At 67.6% G+C, this 15,955-nt stretch overlaps 4 protein-coding genes across 8 annotated transcripts in view; 3 read left to right on the top strand and 1 right to left on the bottom strand.

Annotated features, from left to right (window-relative positions):
• The first annotated feature begins 439 nt into the window (after positions 1-439).
• YJU2 (YJU2 splicing factor homolog) lies at positions 440-6,841 on the top strand. Its single transcript, XM_050986015.1, has 8 exons — positions 440-559; positions 1,070-1,170; positions 1,764-1,908; positions 2,883-3,017; positions 3,196-3,377; positions 3,775-3,895; positions 4,905-5,070; positions 6,155-6,841. The coding sequence occupies exons 1-8, from the start codon at positions 536-538 to the stop codon at positions 6,238-6,240; spliced, it is 960 nt and encodes a 319-aa protein (XP_050841972.1). The 5' UTR covers positions 440-535; the 3' UTR covers positions 6,241-6,841.
• A 1,481-nt stretch (positions 6,842-8,322) lies between these two features.
• SHD (Src homology 2 domain containing transforming protein D) lies at positions 8,323-10,918 on the top strand. Its single transcript, XM_050985935.1, has 5 exons — positions 8,323-8,771; positions 8,846-9,057; positions 9,402-9,540; positions 10,014-10,133; positions 10,702-10,918. Exons 1-5 carry the CDS (start codon positions 8,323-8,325, stop codon positions 10,886-10,888), a joined length of 1,107 nt encoding a protein of 368 aa, XP_050841892.1. The 3' UTR covers positions 10,889-10,918.
• Positions 10,919-11,513: 595 nt separating this feature from the next.
• On the bottom strand, positions 11,514-14,374 carry LOC127060913 (uncharacterized). Of its 3 annotated transcripts, none has more exons than XM_050986016.1 (6): positions 14,149-14,374; positions 13,499-13,676; positions 12,349-12,717; positions 12,048-12,071; positions 11,857-11,958; positions 11,514-11,684 (listed from the first exon to the last, which is right to left on the bottom strand). In XM_050986016.1, the coding sequence occupies exons 2-6, from the start codon at positions 13,533-13,535 to the stop codon at positions 11,533-11,535; spliced, it is 684 nt and encodes a 227-aa protein (XP_050841973.1). In that variant the 5' UTR covers positions 13,536-13,676; positions 14,149-14,374; the 3' UTR covers positions 11,514-11,532. The 3 variants fall into 3 exon arrangements, with proteins under 3 accessions (XP_050841973.1, XP_050841974.1, XP_050841975.1); XM_050986018.1 differs by having other exon boundaries at positions 11,516-11,684; positions 12,048-12,068; XM_050986017.1 differs by lacking the exon at positions 14,149-14,374 and having other exon boundaries at positions 13,499-13,683.
• A 93-nt stretch (positions 14,375-14,467) lies between these two features.
• The window catches only part of FSD1 (fibronectin type III and SPRY domain containing 1), a 7,120-nt gene continuing 5,632 nt past the window's right edge, over positions 14,468-15,955 (top strand). Inside the window, exons 1-3 of one of the 3 annotated variants that reach the window (XM_050985999.1) lie at positions 14,532-14,563; positions 15,165-15,272; positions 15,345-15,476. In XM_050985999.1, coding sequence (XP_050841956.1) covers positions 14,552-14,563; positions 15,165-15,272; positions 15,345-15,476 — 252 coding nt within the window. In that variant the 5' untranslated portion in view covers positions 14,532-14,551. Of the gene's footprint in view, positions 14,564-15,164; positions 15,273-15,344; positions 15,477-15,955 lie in introns of all 3 variants that reach the window. The other 2 variants (XM_050986002.1, XM_050986001.1) reach the window with 2 other exon arrangements.

Genomic DNA, 15,955 nt, shown 5'->3' with positions numbered 1-15,955 from the left:
GCTGCCATGGCTGCGCATGCTCAGTGGAGTGAGCGAAAAAGCAGCTGCTAACTCAACAGGGCTCAGAGTCCTCGGTTTTAATAAAGAAAGTGACATTTTAAACACAAACCAGACTGTTTGGGGACTGTTAGCTACATGATGAATACACGTCAGGGGAGACTGGGGCCCACATCCATGTTGCTGTGAGGAAGCCGAGTTTCTCCTGCCCCAGATCGCAGCCCCGGGATCCCCCTGCCCCAGGTCGCAGCCTCAGCGTTCCCCAGCCCCAGCGGGAGGACAGCCGTCGGCCAAGACCCAAGAATGTGCGGAACTTCTTGTGAGTGCAAGAAGTTTCCGGCGGACTCTTGGCTGGGTTGTACAACAGCCGTAGGCGGATCCTTTGACAGGCAGCTGTATCAGCCAATAATAAGCGGGGACCGGGGAGGCCGCGGCTCGCTGCGCCAATGAGCGGCTGAGGGGGCGGAGCCACACCCGGAAGCGGTGAGAGGCGCGGGGGCAGCACCGGCAGCACCGGGGATCGGGAGAAGCCGCAGCGATGTCGGAACGGAAAGTGCTGAACGTGAGTTGGGGAGGAATCCCCGCCAAGGGGGCCGGGGGAGCTTCCCGAGCCGGGCTGGGCCAGGGGAGGGCTCCCCAAGGGCTCTGACGGGGTCCCGGTTGGCTCGGGAGTCGCTCGAAATCCCGGGATCATCGAGGCTGGAAAAGAACCGGGATCGAGTCCCAGCTGTGCCCGGTGCCCGCCTGTCCCCTCCCCAGAGCACTGCGTGCCCGTCCAGGCCGTCCTTGGGCAGCTCCATGGATAGAGACCCTAGACCTCCCTGGGCAGCTCGTTCAGAGTTTATCCACCCTTCCCGCGAAGGAATTCCCCGGTATCCGGTTTGAACCCCCGCTGGGGCCGCTTGCTCTCATCCTGTCGCTGTTCCCTGGCAGCAGAGCCCGAGCCCCACCTGGCTGCAGCCTCCTGTCCGAGCTGTGGGGAGTGAGACGATTCCCGGTGCTCCAGCATTCCCAAATCTGCTCTGTGTCCACAGAAACATTCCCAGAATTCCCAGATCTCCTCTCTCCACAGAAATATTACCCCCCGGACTTCGATCCGGCCAAGATCCCGAAGCTGAAGCTGCCGAAGGACCGGCAGTACGTGGTGAGGCTCATGGCCCCCTTCAACATGAGGTGAGAGCAGCCTTGGAGCCCTGGGGTCACTCCCGGAGCCCTGGGGTCACTCCTGCATCCATGGGGTCACTCCCGGAGCCGTGGGGTCACTCCCGGAGCCCTGGGGTCACTCCCGGAGCCCTGGGGTCACTCCCGGAGCCGTGGGGTCACTCCTGCATCCATGGGGTCACTCCCGGAGCTCTGGGGTCACTCCCGGAGCTCTGGGGTCACTCCCGGAGCTCTGGGGTCACTCCTGCATCCATGGGGTCACTCCCGGAGCTCTGGGGTCACTCCTGGGATGCCTCCAAACCCACCCAGTGCCACAGGCAGGGACACTCCTCTGTCCCAGAGCTTTATCACTCTTTCCATAAAAACCTTTTTCCCAGGATCCATCCTGTGTTTCCCCTGGCACAGCTCCAGGCTGTCTCCTCTGGTTCTGTCAGTCCCTGCAGACAGAGCCCAGCCCCAGCTGGGCACAGGCACCTTTAGGAGCTGTGAGAGTGACGAGGGCACCCCTGAGTCTCCTTTTCTCCAGGCTGAGCACCCCCAGCTCCTCCCAGGGTTTGTTCCCCAGCTCTGTTGCCCTCTGGGGACATTTCCCTGCCCCTGCCCAGGTGCAAGACGTGTGGGGAGTACATCTACAAGGGCAAGAAGTTCAACGCCCGCAAGGAGACGGTGCAGAACGAGGCCTACCTGGGGCTGCCCATCTTCCGCTTCTACATCAAGTGCACACGCTGCCTGGCTGAGATCACCTTCAAGGTCAGCCCCCTCCATCAGCTCCAGCCTCTCCCTGCCTGGGGAGCCTGGGCTGCATCCAGGGAGCAGCTGGAGCTGCCCCGGGACCATGGGAGGGAGATCAGGGAGAGGTTTTACCCCCAGGACCATGGGATGGAGATCAGGGAGAGGTTTTACCCCCAGGACCATGGGATGGGGATCAGGGAAAGGTTTTACCCCCCAGGACCATGGGATGGGGATCAGGGAAAGGTTTTACCCCCCAGGGTGGTGGGATGGAGATCAGGGAGAGGTTTTACCCCCCAGGGTGGTGGGATGGAGATCAGGGAGAGGTTTTACCCCCAGGACCATGGGATGGAGATCAGGGAAAGGTTTTACCCCCAGGACCATGGGATGGAGTTCAGGGAGAGGTTTTACCCCCCAGGGTGGTGGGATGGAGATCAGGGAAAGTTTTTACCCCCAGGACCATGGGATGGAGATCAGGGAGAGGTTTTACCCCCCAGGGTGGTGGGATGGAGATCAGGGAAAGTTTTTACCCCCCAGGACCATGGGATGGAGATCAGGGAAAGGTTTTACCCCCCCAGGACCATGGGATGGAGATCAGGGAAAGGTTTTCCCCCCCCCAGGGTGGGGGTTGCTGAATTCCCCCAGGGAATGGGGGCTGCCAGAGCTCCAGGAGCCTTTGGACAGTGGGGTTGGTGGGGTTGTCCCATTCAGAGGCAGGAGCTGCTGTCCCTTCCAGCCCAGGGTGTTCCATGATCCCTTGACTCTCCTGCCCAGCAAAGGCTGATGGCTTTTTGTTTCACAAATTTGAGATTTTCTTGTTAATGTATTAAAGAGTGGTGGGTTGGGGAAGCCACAAAAACACAGCAGCTGAGTCTCAGGGAGGGTTTTTGGCTGGGTCAGCCCTTCCCCAGCTCCATGTGTGGCTCTGGGGGTGGCTGTGGGCTGGCTGGAGCAGGATCCCCACCCTCAGTGGTTTTCCTGCTGCTCCCCCTCAGACAGACCCTGAGAACACAGATTACACCATGGAGCACGGAGCCACCAGGAACTTCCAGGCAGAGAAGCTCCTGGAGGAGGAGGAGAAGAGGATGCAGAAGGAGAGGGAAGAGGAGGAGCTCAACAATCCCATGAAGGTACAAGGACTGCAGGAGAACCTCTGCCACTCTGCCTGACTTGTGGCCATTCAGACGTTCCTGTCCTACCCAAAAACGAGGATGAGGAGGATCCTCTTGTGCTTCACCCAGCGTGGGGAGGTGTTGGAGGCTCTTGTCAGGCTCTGCTGCCTCAAATATCCCAACTTATCCCACCCAGGTCCTGGAGAACCGGACCAAGGACTCCAAGCTGGAGATGGAGGTCCTGGAGAACCTGCAGGAGCTGAAGGAGCTCAACCAGCGCCAGGCCAACGTGGATTTTGAGGCCATGCTGAAGCAGTACAAGGAGCTGGAGGAGGAGCAGAGGCGCAAGGAGCAGGAGGAGGATGAGCAGGAGATGAAGTGAGAGGGTTTGGAGTGGGATGAGCCAGGCTGGGCTGGGAGAGGGGGGCTGAGTTACCAGGATTGGGGGGTGGGAGGAGACCCCAGCCTGTCCTGGCAAAGTGTTCAGGGAGGAGGAGTGGGAGGTCCTTCCAAGCCAAGCAGGCTGGAATTCTGTGGGATCTGGGCTGCTGGGGGGGGGTCCAATCCCCTGGGAAGGGCCCTCCCATGGGCACAGTTCCTGCTCTGGGCTGCAGCTCCAGATCCCAGTGCTCCCATCCCTCAGGCTTGGACCTGACCCCATAGCAGCCCCTGGGAAGGGGGATCCCGAGGCTCCTCTGCTGGCCCCAGCTCTCCTGGAGCAGGCAGGGCCTGGCAGTGGGATGGATCCAGCTCCAGCACTGCTCTGTCCCAGCAGGGCCATGCTGGAGCAGGCCCAGAACCGGCGGCTCCTGGTGGATTCCGACTCTGACGAGGAACCGGCCAAAGCCCGCCCCAACCCCACGGCCCAGACCAAACCCACGGACATCCTGCAGGAGGTGAGGGGGGCACAGCCTGCCCTGCCCTGCCCAGCCCCACTGCTCTGTGCTGGGGCTGGCAGTGTCCTTTGTGTCCCTCTCTGGGTGACACCGGGCTGGCGTCACGCCCGGGCGGCTCCCAAAGGCCGGGAGGGCTGAGAGGAGCCAGGGATCACTTGGGGATTCCAGGCTGGGCTGGTGACAAAGACAGCGATGGAGCTGTCCCCATCCTGTCCCCGCTCTGCTGGGCCCTGCTGCTGCTCCAGGCAGGAGTTCAGAGTCCTGGGCCAGCCTCTCCCTGGGCTGGGCTGTGGATTCAGGCAGAACAAAAGAGCTGCCAGCCCCGGCCTGGAGGGAGGGATTATCCCAACCAACAGCCCTGCCCTCCCCCACTGTCATCCCTGCCCCAGGGCCCGCTGGGCTGGATCAAAGCTGCCGTGCCTGGGGTTAATCCCAGCCGTGGTCCCTGGCCTGGCACTAATCCCTGTGCCCAGGGCACTCAGACTCACTGGGGTCCATGGCTGGACCACCTGCAGGCACCCAGGGCTGCTCAGTGGCCTTGAAAGGAGCTGATAAAGCAGAGAAAACAACTTTTACCCAGGCAGAGAGGGATAGGACACGGGGGAATGGTCTGGAACTGAGGCAGGGGAGGGTTGGATGGGATTTGAGGAGACTTTGGAGCAGATTGCCCAGAGAAGCTGTGGCTGGAAGTGTCCAAGGTCAGGCTGGGCAGGGCTTGGAGCAACCTGGGATAGTGAAAGGTGGGATTGGATGGGCTTTAAGGTCCTTCCAAGCCAAACCATGCTGGGGTTCTTTTCTCTGCCTCCTCAGCACCCCAGGGCCATCCCAGGCTGGGTTTGGGTCTCTGGCAGTGGGACATGGATCTCCAGGGGCAGCTTTGCAGATCCACATCCCCGTCTGTCCAGCCTGTGCCATCCCTGCAGGGCAGAACTCCCCCTCAGGCCCCTCTCCTCCTGTCTCTGCTGGTTTTATCCCCAAGCTGAGCCCCCTGACCCAGCTGTGCCCACAGGACCCCCAGCCCCAGAGCAAGAGGCCGAGGATGGAGAGCTGGGAGCGCAGCGTGGGCAAGCTCAGCACCAAGGCCCAGCTGGCAGGGCTGGTGGCCCGCAGGAAGGAGAAGCCAGATCCTGCCCTGGGAAACGGGATGGAAACCAGAGGCACCACGGCCAGCACTGGTACCTGCCCCTGGCTGGGCCCTGGGGGCTCTGACACCTCCTGAGTGGGGTTGGCTGCATGCTCAGAGCCTGGGCTGGGGTCCCTGGGGGGGTGGTGTGAGAACAGGGGGTTGTCCCCATTTCCAGAAGCTTCCTGGTGAAGATGATTCTCCCTCCTGGCTCTTGGCTCTCAGCCAGGGCCTTGGGGACAGATTGGCAGGGCCAGGAGCTTCAAAACAGCAGAAACAGCCCTGGGGATGTGACAACAGCGAGATAGGGGTGGAACAGCAGGAGAAGTGCTTTGGTTTGGGGCCTGCTGATAAATTCGGCCTCACTGCTGGAGCTGGGAAGATTTAAGGACCACAAAACAAGCTGGAAGGCTTTCCAGCTCCTCAGTGAGCTGCCCAGCAAGCCAGGGGAGCCATGGGTTTGGGGAGGGACATGGGGGATAGATTTGTTCTGGGCTGGTTGATTCTGAGCCTTTGGCTTAGTGAGTCCCCCTGCCCTCGGGGTGTCCCTGGGAAGGGACAGCTCCTTGGGGTGTCCCCTTTTCCTGTGCTCCCTCCTGCTCCTGGGAAGGGACAGCTCCTTGGGGTGTCCCCTTTCCCTGTGCTCCCCAGCCTCCTGCTCCTGGGAAGGGACAGCTCCTTGGGAGTGTCCCCCTTTCCCTGTGCTCCCCCTGCTCCTGGGGACAGCTCCTTGGGGTGTCCCCCTTTCCCTGTGCTCCCCCTGCTCCTGGGGACAGCTCTTGGGGTGTCCCCCTTTCCCTGTGCTCCCCCAGCCCCTGCTCCTGGCTGCTGTCCCAGGGATTGGGGTGTGGGAGCCCAGAGCTGGCTCCTCTCTCCCTTTCCAGGGTCTGGAGTCTCCCCGGGGGCTGTGGAGGGAGGAGGGGTCCCAGATCTTGGCCCTTGCTGCAGGGTGGAGGAGGGAGGCTCCAGCCGAGGGCTGCAGGAGCTTTTTATCCCCCTGATTGATCCTCCCTGACCTCAGGGTCCGTCCAGGGATGAGGCTCCACTGGGGATCTCTCCGGGCTGGTGTTCCAGCCCTGGGGAGGCTGGACCTGACCGGATCCCCTCCTTCCCTCCCTCCTTCCCTCCCATTCCAGGCTCCCTTCCAGCAGCAGCAGCAGCCACGTCCTCGCTGGGTTTGTTGGGAGCCTACTCGGACAGCGAGGACAGCGCCAGCGACTGAGCAGCCGGCGGGGCGGGGACAGCAGGGACCGAGCAGGGACCGAGCAGGGACGGGGCTGTCCCCGCTCCTGCTGCTCGGGAAGCGCCACCAGGGGCCCGGGGGTTCCCGGCCGCCGCTGAGGCCACCTCCGGCCGTGCCGCAGCAGCAGCAGCAGGGCAGGAAAGGTGTTTTCCCTGCCCTGCTCCCAGGATGCGTTTGGAAGTGACAGGACTCTGGTGTGTCCATTCTGGGGGTGCCACTGCCCTCACCCCCACCCGGTGACCATGCCCAGGTTGGGTTTGGGGTGCCCTGACCCCTCCCTCAGCAGGAAGGGGACCTTGGGGCTGTCCTTCCCACCGGGGTGCAGGGCAAGGTGGGCACTCAGCTCACCCCTCCTTCACCTCACCACCAGCTGGTTCTGTGCCAGGGTGGGTCAGATGCCACCTTTGCACACAGCCAGGGGGCTCCTGCAGCCCCTCAGTGCGGGGTCAGGGCTGTCCTGCCAGCACCAGCCCCCCCAGATGTCCCCAGGAGCTCGGGGACAAAGCCCTCCCCACCGTTCCAGCAGCCACAGCTCCGCAATAAATGGGATCAGGCAGAGCCAGATCAGAGCTTCACTCCAGAGCTTCATCTTCCAGAGTGATTTGTACGTGGGCACTCTGGGACCCTGCCCCAGGGACCCCCACCCACCCCCTGACAGGGACCCCCAGTGCCCACCCACCCCAAGTGGGGCTCTCCTCACCCATGGCCGTGAAGTTCCCCCTCATCAAGGCACCCACTCTAATTGCTGAGCAGCCTCTGGCTAATTAACACCCTCACAGAGGGGCTGGTGGGGGGGGGGGGCGGGGGGGGGGCTCTGGGGCGTCAGGGAGAGCTGGACAGAAACCCAGCCCCCCCCCCCAATCCCAATTAGCATTCTGTGCACATGCCTTAATTAGCCTCTTCAAATATTAATGCTGGCCACTGGGCTCAGCCCGGGGCTGGGGGGGCATGAGGGGGGGTCTCAGGCCGTGTCCTCCCAGATGTGTCCCCCCAGTCCCCAGCTGTCACCACCTCCCAGCACCAGGTGGGACCCAGGATGGACCCCAAGGAGAGGGACCTTTGTTCTGGGGACAGACAATGCCAGGAGGGGACTCGGGGCAGGGCTGGGGGCTCCCAACCTCCTGTCCCCCACGTGGTGTCTGAGCCCCCCCAAACCCCGCGGCAGGGGGGCAGCAGAGCCCCCTGTGCCCCCCAGGACGAGCTCCCCGGGGTGGGTGACGGAGCTGGGGGGGTCCTTGCTCCCCCCAAAGCCCTGCAGCCCCCCAGCACCGTGGGGAGGGATCCCATCGCCGGGGTCTGGGGTCCCGGTGACCCCCCCCTCATCTCCCGCTGTCACCCAGGGGGGACCGCCCGGTGTCACTTGGGGGTCCCGGTGCCCCACGCCACTCGGGGGTCCTGCCGTGTCGCCCTCGCTGTCCCTGCCGGTGTCCCCTCGGTGGTCTCGCCCCCCCCGTGCCGGTGCCCCCGGCGAGGCGGGCGCGGGGGGGGATCGGGGGCTCCGGTCCGCGCCGCGCGCGGCGGCGACACAAAGCGGCTCCGGCGGCGGCGGCGGCGGCGGCGGCGGCGGCGGGGGGGTCCCGGCGGGTCCCGGTGCCGCTGGGTCCCGGCCGTCCCGGCGGTGCCGGTGCCGCTCCCCGCCATGGCCAAGTGGCTCCGGGAGTACCTGGGCCGGGGGGCCCGGCGCTCCCCCCCGCGCCCGCCCCAGCCCGACTACAGCGGTCCCGGGGGCCCCGCCGCCGCCGCCGCCCCCGGAGCCGCGCTCCGCGGCCCCGCCGCCTCCCCGCGCCACCGCCTCGTGCGGGTGGGGGGCGCGGGGCCGGGGGGCGGCCCCCGCCGCCTGCAGCAGGTACGGCCGGGGGGCACCGGGAGGGCACCGGGGGGCACCGGGCGGGAGCCGCAGCCGAGCGGAGGAACCGGGGGGTGCAGCGGGGCAGCGGGTGGGGGGCTGGGGAAGGAACGCGGGGGGCACCGGGGGCACCAGGAGCGGGGGGTCGGGCAGGTGTGAGCGGGGCAGCGGAGAGAGCGGGGGACGGCGAACGGGGGGACCGGGGACCGGAGGGGATGGGGAGAGATGGGGAACGGGGGTGGGAACCGAGAGCGGCCGGGAATAAGGGCCGGGAGAGCGGGGACGGGGAACCGGGGAGAGCCAAGGGGTCGGGGGGCAGTGGGGCACCCGGGGGGGAGCTGGGGTCACTGGGGAGGGGCTGGGGGGCGGCTGGCGACGGGGGAGTCACTGGGAGAGGGGGAAGGGGAGAGGGGCTGGGGGACAAAGGGACCGGGTGGGCGGGAGTGGGGACGGGGCTGGGGACACCCGTGTCGGGGTGTGGGAGCCCGAAGGGTCCCGTGAGAGCACCCGAGGACCGGAGGGCTGCGGGGGGGACCGTGGGGGTCCCGTCCCACCCGGAGCCCCCCCCCCAGGGCCCAGGTGAGAGCGAGTACTCGGAGCCCTTCGAGGGGGAGCAGGACACGGCGCCCGAGGGCGGCTGCGACGAGGAGGCCACAGGTGGGTGGTGACACCCCGGGCACCCCCAGCACCCCCGCGGGGGTCCCGGCCGCCTCCCACCGCCCCGTTCCCCGTCGCCAGGGTGCCCGCGGCAGGCGAGGGCCGGCGGGTGCGGCCGCGCCGGGGTCCCCAGCTCTACGACACCCCCTCCGAGGAGTGGGACACGGCCGGGGACAGCCCGGGGGGGCCCCCGGCCCGCGAGAGCCGCCTCCCCCGCGACGACGAGCGCCCGGCAGACGAGTACGACCAGCCCTGGGAGTGGAAGAAGGATCACATCTCACGGGCGTTCGCAGGTGACAGCGTCCCCGGGTGCCACCTCGGCGTAGGTGCCACTCCTGGCTCCCTCCTCCTTGTGGGGACACCCCCAGGGTCCCCCCAGCTCTACATCCCGCAGCTTCCATGGGTATCAGACCTGGACCCCAGCACCCTGGCGTGCCCCCCATGTCCCCCCGTGCCCACGGCTCTCCCCCCTGCCACCCCAACACGCTGTGCCCCCCATGGGTACCCCCCCAGAGCACTCCTGGCCCCTGCAATGGGACACCACGGCGGGGCAGAGCCACCTCTGGGGCGTTCCTTGGTGGCCCTGAGAGGAGCCGGCAGCACGGGCGGGGTGGGTGACGCCCCTTTGTCCCCGCAGTGCAGTTTGAGAGCCCCGAGCGCTCGCCCAGCCTGTCCCGGCCGCTGCCGCGCTCCCCCCGCGCCCCCGGCGGCCCCCGGCCCGCCTGCCCCCCCAGCCCCAGGCACGTGGACACCTCGCTGCCCCTGGAGAAGCAGGCGTGAGTCTGGGGGCGTCCCCTGGGGTGGCACCTGCAGCCTCCCGGTCACACAGCGTGGCACGGGGCAAACCTGGAGGGAGAAGGTCCCCACGGGTGGCTCCTGGTGGGGTCAAGGGTGTCCCTTGGTGTGGTTGGGCCCTTTGACATGGATGGGTCCCCAGCGGGTGTGGAGGGCCCAATGTCCTGGGTGAATCCCCATGGGGTTGGGTGCCCCACAGGATGTTTGGGTGCCCCATGGTGTGGTTGGGTGCCCCATGGCATGGCTGGGTGGTCCATGGTGTGGTTGGGTGCCCCATGGCATGGTTGGGTGGCCCATGGTGCAGTTGGGTGCCCCATGGCATGGTTGGGTGGCCCATGGTGTGTTTGGGTGACCAATGGCATGTTTGGGTGGCCCATGGCATAGTTGGGTGCCCCATGGCATGGCTGGGCGCCTCGTGGCCCAGGGGGTGCCCATGTGACCCTGCTGTGCCCAGCTGGTACCACGGCCCCATCGGGCGGGCGGGCGCCGAGACGCTGCTGGCGCTGTGCCGCGAGGGCAGCTTCCTGGTGCGGGACTGCGAGACCAGCCCCGAGGACTACTCACTGTCCCTCAGGTGAGTGGGGACACGGGCACAGCCCTGCCAGGGGGCCGTGCCAGGCTGGGAGTGTGGGTTGGATCCGTGTTTGGCTGTCCCAGCCCCCGTGGGGACGTGCTGGCGTGTCCCCATGCCTGGCACAGGCTGGAGGTGACCTGGGATCCTTCACCTGGGGTAGTGCCACCTCCTGCCCCTGCTCTGGATGGGGTCCCCATCCCTGTCCTCATCCCCACCTGCTGTTCCCCTCTGTGCCCCAATCTCCATCCCCTATTCCCATTCCCATCCCATCCCTATCCTTGCCCCCCTCCCTGTCCCAACCTCTGCCTGCTCCTCATCCCTGTTCCCATCCTCATCCCAGTCCAGATGGCCACCTTATCCCCATCCCATCCCATCCCATCCCATCCCATCCCATCCCATCCCATCCCATCCCATCCCATCCCATCCCATCCCATCCCATCCCATCCCATCCCATCCCATCCCATCCCATCCCGTTATCCCGTTGTTATCCCGTTGTTATCCCGTTGTTATGCCGTTGTTATCCCGTTGTTATCCCGTTCCCGTGCCTCATTCCCCGGCCGTCCCGCAGGAGCAGCCAGGGTTTCGTGCACGTGAAGCTGACGCGGACCCGGGAGCAGCACTTCACGCTGGGCCGGGCCGGGGCCGCCTTCCCCTCGGTACCGGCGGCCGTGGGGCACTACACGGCGCGGGCGCTGCCCGTGCGCGGTGCCCGCCACCTGTCCCTGCTCTACCCCGTGGCCGTGCAGCCCCTGTGAGCCCGGGACCCCCGCCCGCGCCCCCCGCCCCATTAAACCGCCGTGTCACACCGGGCTGGGGACACTGTGGTGCCTCCGAGCGGGATTTGGGGACGGGGATTTGGGGGGCGGGGATTTGGGGAGGAGTTTTGGGGCAGAGACGGGGATGTGGGCGAGGGTGATTGGGGACAGGGGTGGGGACAGGGAGGAGAAAGGGATGGGGATGAGGATGGGATGGGGATGGGGACAGGGACTGGAATGGGGACAGGAACAGGGACAGGAATGGGTGCCCCTGGTGCCTCTCAGTGCCCAACTCTGTGGTGTCCCTGGGGAAGGCAGGACAAGGTGGTGGCGGTGGTGGCACTGCCACCCCTCCGAGGTCCTTGTTTCCCACCCCCAGCACAGCCCTCGGGTGCCGGGTGACACCATGCAAGAAGCCAGGGGACAGCAGAGCGGCTTCCCCTGAACGAGGGGTCCCAGGGGCCGCTGTCCCCCCGCTGGCACAGTGACCACGAGCTGCCCACGCGCGGTGGCACAGGATGGCACGGGGGCGGGGGGACAGAGAGGACGCTGAGCCGGGTCACAGGATGCTGCCAAACACCTCTTTTGGGGGGTTTCCTGAGGAAGGGCAGAGCTGGGGGAGGTGTGAGGCGCCGCGGGCACCCTCAGGGCCGGGGGGGCAGGGGCGGGCCCCGTGCCCGCCGCGGCTCCCGCTCGTACGGGCTGATCTCCGGCGCGGGGGGCGGCGGCTTCGCGGGGCCCCGCGCCCAGGGGGACCCCACGTTCAGGTAGATGGCCGAGTCGGGGTGCACAGCGCCTGTTGGGGGTCACTGCTGTCTGCCAGGACCCCCGGGGGACACACGGGGTGCCCTGGAGTGGGGGATGGCCGGGGGGCGAGCAGGGGAGGTTTGGGGTCAGGGGGACGTGGAGCAGGTGGGCACGGGGGCGGGTGAGGGGTGCTGGGGAGGGGAATTTGGGGACAGGGTTACCTGGGCTCCTGTGACAGCAGCGGGGGACGAGCAGGGCCATCCCCAGGAGAAGGGCGGTGCCCCCCAGGCTGCCCAGGCCCCCCAGGAGTGCCCAGCGCAGCGCTGCAAGCACAGCCCAGGGTCACCGCGGGGACACCGGGCACGGGGGTGCCGGGCTGGAGGGCACGGCAGGGACAGGGGGACACAGTTACCTGTCCGATGTCCTCCGAGAGCTGCTGCGGTGAGGGGAACGCAGTTAGAGATGTCTCCGTCCCTGTCCCCGTCCCCGTCCCCGTCCCTGTCCCTGTCCCTGTCCCTGTCCCTGTCCCCGTCCCCGTCCCTGTCCCTGTCCCTGTCCCTCCTCACTGTGGCCACCCAAAACCCCCCGGAATCTCCCCCAAGGGACCCCACCCACCCTGTTGGGGACCCTCAGTGACCCCCCCAAGCCCCTCGGCGGTGCCACCTCCCCGGTCCCCCCTGCCCCCGGCAGTCCCGGGCGGTCCCGGGCGGTACCGGGGGTGACGCGGAGCTCGGTGCCGTTGCCGGTGGCGGTGTCGTGCCGCGGGATCTCGAGGGTCACCCGGCAGAGGTAGTGCCCGCTGTCGTTCCTCTGCACCTGCGGGAGGCTGAGGGTGGCCCGGGGGGGGTGCCAGGCCAGCTGTGCCCCCGGGGCCCGGCGGGGACACGGGAACGGGGGCAGGGGGATGCCGAAGATCAGGCGGGTGACACAGAGCACCCCGAGCCCCCCGTCCCTCAGCCACTCCATCCGCAGCAGGGCCTCGCCCTCGGCCACCTCCAGGGCCACCCGGCACTCCAGGGTCACCGTGTCACCCGCGGTCACCTGCAGCTCGCCCGGCTCCTGGGTCACCTGCAGGGCACCCGCTGTGGGGACAGCCCCGGGGTCACGGGGGGAGGGATGGCACCCTGGGGTCAGGGGGGGAGGGATGGCACCCTGGGGTCACGGGGGGAGGGATGGCACCCCGGGGTCAGGGGGGGAGGGATGGCACCTCGGGGTCACGGGGGGAGGGATGGCACCCTGGGGTCAGGGGGGGATGGATGGCACCCCGGGGTCAGGGGGGGACAGATGGCACCCCGGGGTCACGGGGGGATAGATGGCACCCTGGGGTCAGGGGGGGACAGATGGCACCCCAGGGTCACGGGGGGACAGATGGCACCCCAGAGTCACGGGGGGATGGATGGCACCCTGGGGTCAGGGGGGGATGGATGGCACCCCCAGACCCAGGGGTTCCCCAGGACACACGGGGGGTGGGGACAGGGACACTCCAGGCTCGCTGCCCACACGTCCCCTGTCACCTCTGACCACAGACCCCATCCTGTCCCCACCGATGCTGTGTGCCCCCCACCCTGTCCCCTCCCCATGTCCCCCATCCATCCCCACTGTCACCTTCCTGTCCACCCCTGCCACAGCCATGTCACCCACCTCTGTCCCCATGTCTGTCCCTCCCTCTGTGTCCTCAGCCCCTCTCTGGTCTCCCCTCAGGACCGATGTCCCCCCTCACCCCTGCTGTCACACAGGGGCCAGCCTGAGCCCCGTGCCACCCCAATGTCCCCTGGGTGGCCCGTCCCCAACCCCACAGCACTGCCACAGGTGCTGTCCCTGCTGTCCCCACTGTCCCCCCAGCCAGCCTTGTCCCCCACTCACCTCCAAGGAGGGGGATGAGGACCCCGAGCTGCCACATCCCCCCTCCGGGGCCAGCCCAGCCACCCCCTCCGAGGGGCTGTGTCCCCAAGGGGTCCCAGTCCCAAAGCACCGCTGTCCCCAAAGCCTCCTGGCCCTGCGTCACTTGGCCAGCTCACTGTGACACTGTGGCTTCCGGTCCCTGTGAACGGGGGAGGTGACAGGGACAGAGAGTGGCACTAAAGGGGGGGGAGAGATGGGGACATGGGTGGGGGGCTGGGGATTTGGGCAGGGAGGGGGCAGGTGTGGGGATGGGGGCAGGGATGGGGACAGGGATGGGGACAGGGATGAGACTGGGGACAGGGATTTGGACAGGGATGGGGACAGGAATAGGGACAGGGATGTGATTGGGGACAGGGATTTGGACAGGGATGGGGACAGGGATGGGGACAGGGATGTGATTGGGGACAGGGATTTGGACAGGGATGGGGACAGGAATAGGGACAGGGATGTGATTGGGGACAGAGATGAGATTGGGGACAGGGATTTGGACAGGGATGGGGACAGGAATAGGGACAGGGATGGGGACAGGGATGGGGACAGGGATGGGGACAGGGATGCGATTGGGGACAGGGATTTGGACAGGGATGGGGACAGGGATATGGGACACCAACCAGAGTGAGGACAGGTGACAGCCCCTCCTCAGACTCCACCTTGATCCTGGCCCCACTCCAGCCTGGAGAGCAGCCCCGAGGGGACTTCCTCAGATCCCCCTGGAGCAGGGGGACCCCTCCTGCCCCCCGAGCGGGCTGGGGCGGGTCAGGCTTCCGGAACTGTGCACTGTGACAGTGCCCCCACCGCTCTCCCCGCGGGGTGACAATGTCCCGGTCCCCTCCTCGCCCCCAGCCCTGGCCCGGCGCTCCCCAGCCGCGGGGGTCGCAGCCTCCCCTCCCGGACTACAACTCCCAGCGTGCCTCGGGGCGCGGGGCGGGGCCGGGCGCGGGGCGGGGCGGGGCGGGGGCGCCGCTCCCCCTTTGTTGGTGTCGGCGGGGCCGAGCGTGGCGGGGCCGGCCCGGAATGGGCGACCAGGTACGGCCCGCACCCCCCGGCACCGGCAGGAGGCACCGGGGCACGGAGCAGGACCCGGGAGCGCGGGGGAGGAGGGGATGGAGCGGTGGGGGCGGGCGGGATGGATGGAGGATGGAGTGAGGAGGGAGGGAGAGGGAGGGATGGAGAGGGAGGGATGGAGGGAGAGGGGATGGACGGGTGGAGGGAGGGAGGAGGGAGGGATGGAGAAGGAGAGATGAAGGAAGAAGGGATGGAGGAAGTGGGGATGGAGGGATGGAAGGAGGGAGGGGTGGAGGAAGAGGAAGGAGGGATGGAGGAGCGGGGATGGAGAAGGAGGGATGAGGAGGGAGGATGGAGGGCTGAGGGTTCAGGGTGGCACCGGAGGGAGGGAGGGGTGCGGGAGGGCTGGGGGGACACGGAGGGGAGCAGGGGCTGGGGGCTGGCACACTCACACTCACACTCACACTCACACTGCCAAGTCATGGCCCCGCCATGCCGGGCAGCCCGGCCGGGTCCCTGCGGCGCCTGGCACGGCCCGGCACGGCCTGGCACGGCCCGGCACGGCCCGGCACGGCGGGCCCCGGGGGCAGCCCAGGCCCGCGGGCACTGACGGCCGCTGCAGGGCGCCGGGCAGGAATCTCTGCGCAAGATCATCACCACCCTCGCCGTGAAGAATGAGGAGATCCAGAACTTCATCTACTCCCTCAAGCAGATGCTCCAGAACGTGGAGGTAGCCCCGGCCCCCCGCCCTCCCCGGGGCCCCGCGGGGCCGCCCCCGCTCAGGCCCCGCCGTTGTGCCCAGGCCAACTCGGCGCGGGCGCAGCAGGACCTGGAGGCCGAGTTCCAGTCGCTCTACGCGCTGCTGGACGAGCTCAAGGAGGACATGGTGATGAAGATCAAGCAGGAGCGAGCCAGCCGCACCTACGAGCTGCAGGTGAGCCCCTGGCCAGAGTCCCCCCCGGCCCGGAGCCTCCCCTGGCCCAGAGCCTCCCCTGGCCCAGAGTCCCCCAGCCCCGGAGCCTCCCCTGGCCCATGACCTGCCTGGCCCAGAGCCCCCCCAGCCTGGAGCCCCCCCAGCCCAGGAGCCCCCCCAGCTGTGCCCTCTGCCTCCCTCCCTGGCAGGCCCAGCTCGTGGCATGCTCCAAGGCCCTGGAGAGCTCCGAGGAGCTGCTGGAGGCGGCCAACCAGGCCCTGGCACGGCCAACCCACCAAGACTTCTCCCAGGTGGTCCCCGCGGTGCCAGGGGTGGCCCTGCCCTGCTGTCCCCACGCTGGGGGTGTCCTGACCGCACCTTGCCACCTGCTTGATGCCACCCTGGGCCGGGCACCCCTTTTCTCTCTGAGCTGGGGCCACGCTGGGCTGGCTGTGCCTGGAGGGGGCTGGGTGGAGAGGGGACACCCGGGGTGACCAGGG

Source organism: Serinus canaria, chromosome 28 (assembly GCF_022539315.1).
Source record: "Serinus canaria isolate serCan28SL12 chromosome 28, serCan2020, whole genome shotgun sequence".
NCBI lineage: Eukaryota > Metazoa > Chordata > Aves > Passeriformes > Fringillidae > Serinus > Serinus canaria.
Note: the sequence above shows the minus strand (reverse complement) of the source record. Positions and strands in the feature narration are given on the sequence as shown.

Excerpts from the sequence above, each read along its gene's own strand:
- YJU2 (XM_050986015.1), top strand. The coding sequence starts at position 536 with ATGTCGGAACGGAAAGTGCTGAAC. Across the intron at positions 3,378-3,774 it reads GAGGATGAGCAGGAGATGAA|GGCCATGCTGGAGCAGGCCC; the intron begins GTGAGAGGGTTT and ends CTGTCCCAGCAG. Across the intron at positions 3,896-4,904 it reads CCACGGACATCCTGCAGGAG|GACCCCCAGCCCCAGAGCAA; the intron begins GTGAGGGGGGCA and ends CTGTGCCCACAG.
- LOC127060913 (XM_050986016.1), bottom strand. The coding sequence starts at position 13,535 with ATGTGGCAGCTCGGGGTCCTCATCCCCCTCCTTGGAG. Across the intron at positions 11,959-12,047 it reads TCTCGGAGGACATCGGACAG|CGCTGCGCTGGGCACTCCTG; the intron begins GTAACTGTGTCC and ends CTGTGCTTGCAG. Across the intron at positions 11,685-11,856 it reads CTGCTGTCACAGGAGCCCAG|GCGCTGTGCACCCCGACTCG; the intron begins GTAACCCTGTCC and ends GACCCCCAACAG.
- SHD (XM_050985935.1), top strand. The coding sequence starts at position 8,323 with ATGGGGAGAGATGGGGAACGGGGGTGGGAACCGAGAGCGGCCGGGAAT. Across the intron at positions 8,772-8,845 it reads GAGGAGGCCACAGGTGGGTG|GGTGCCCGCGGCAGGCGAGG; the intron begins GTGACACCCCGG and ends CCCCGTCGCCAG. Across the intron at positions 10,134-10,701 it reads GACTACTCACTGTCCCTCAG|GAGCAGCCAGGGTTTCGTGC; the intron begins GTGAGTGGGGAC and ends GCCGTCCCGCAG.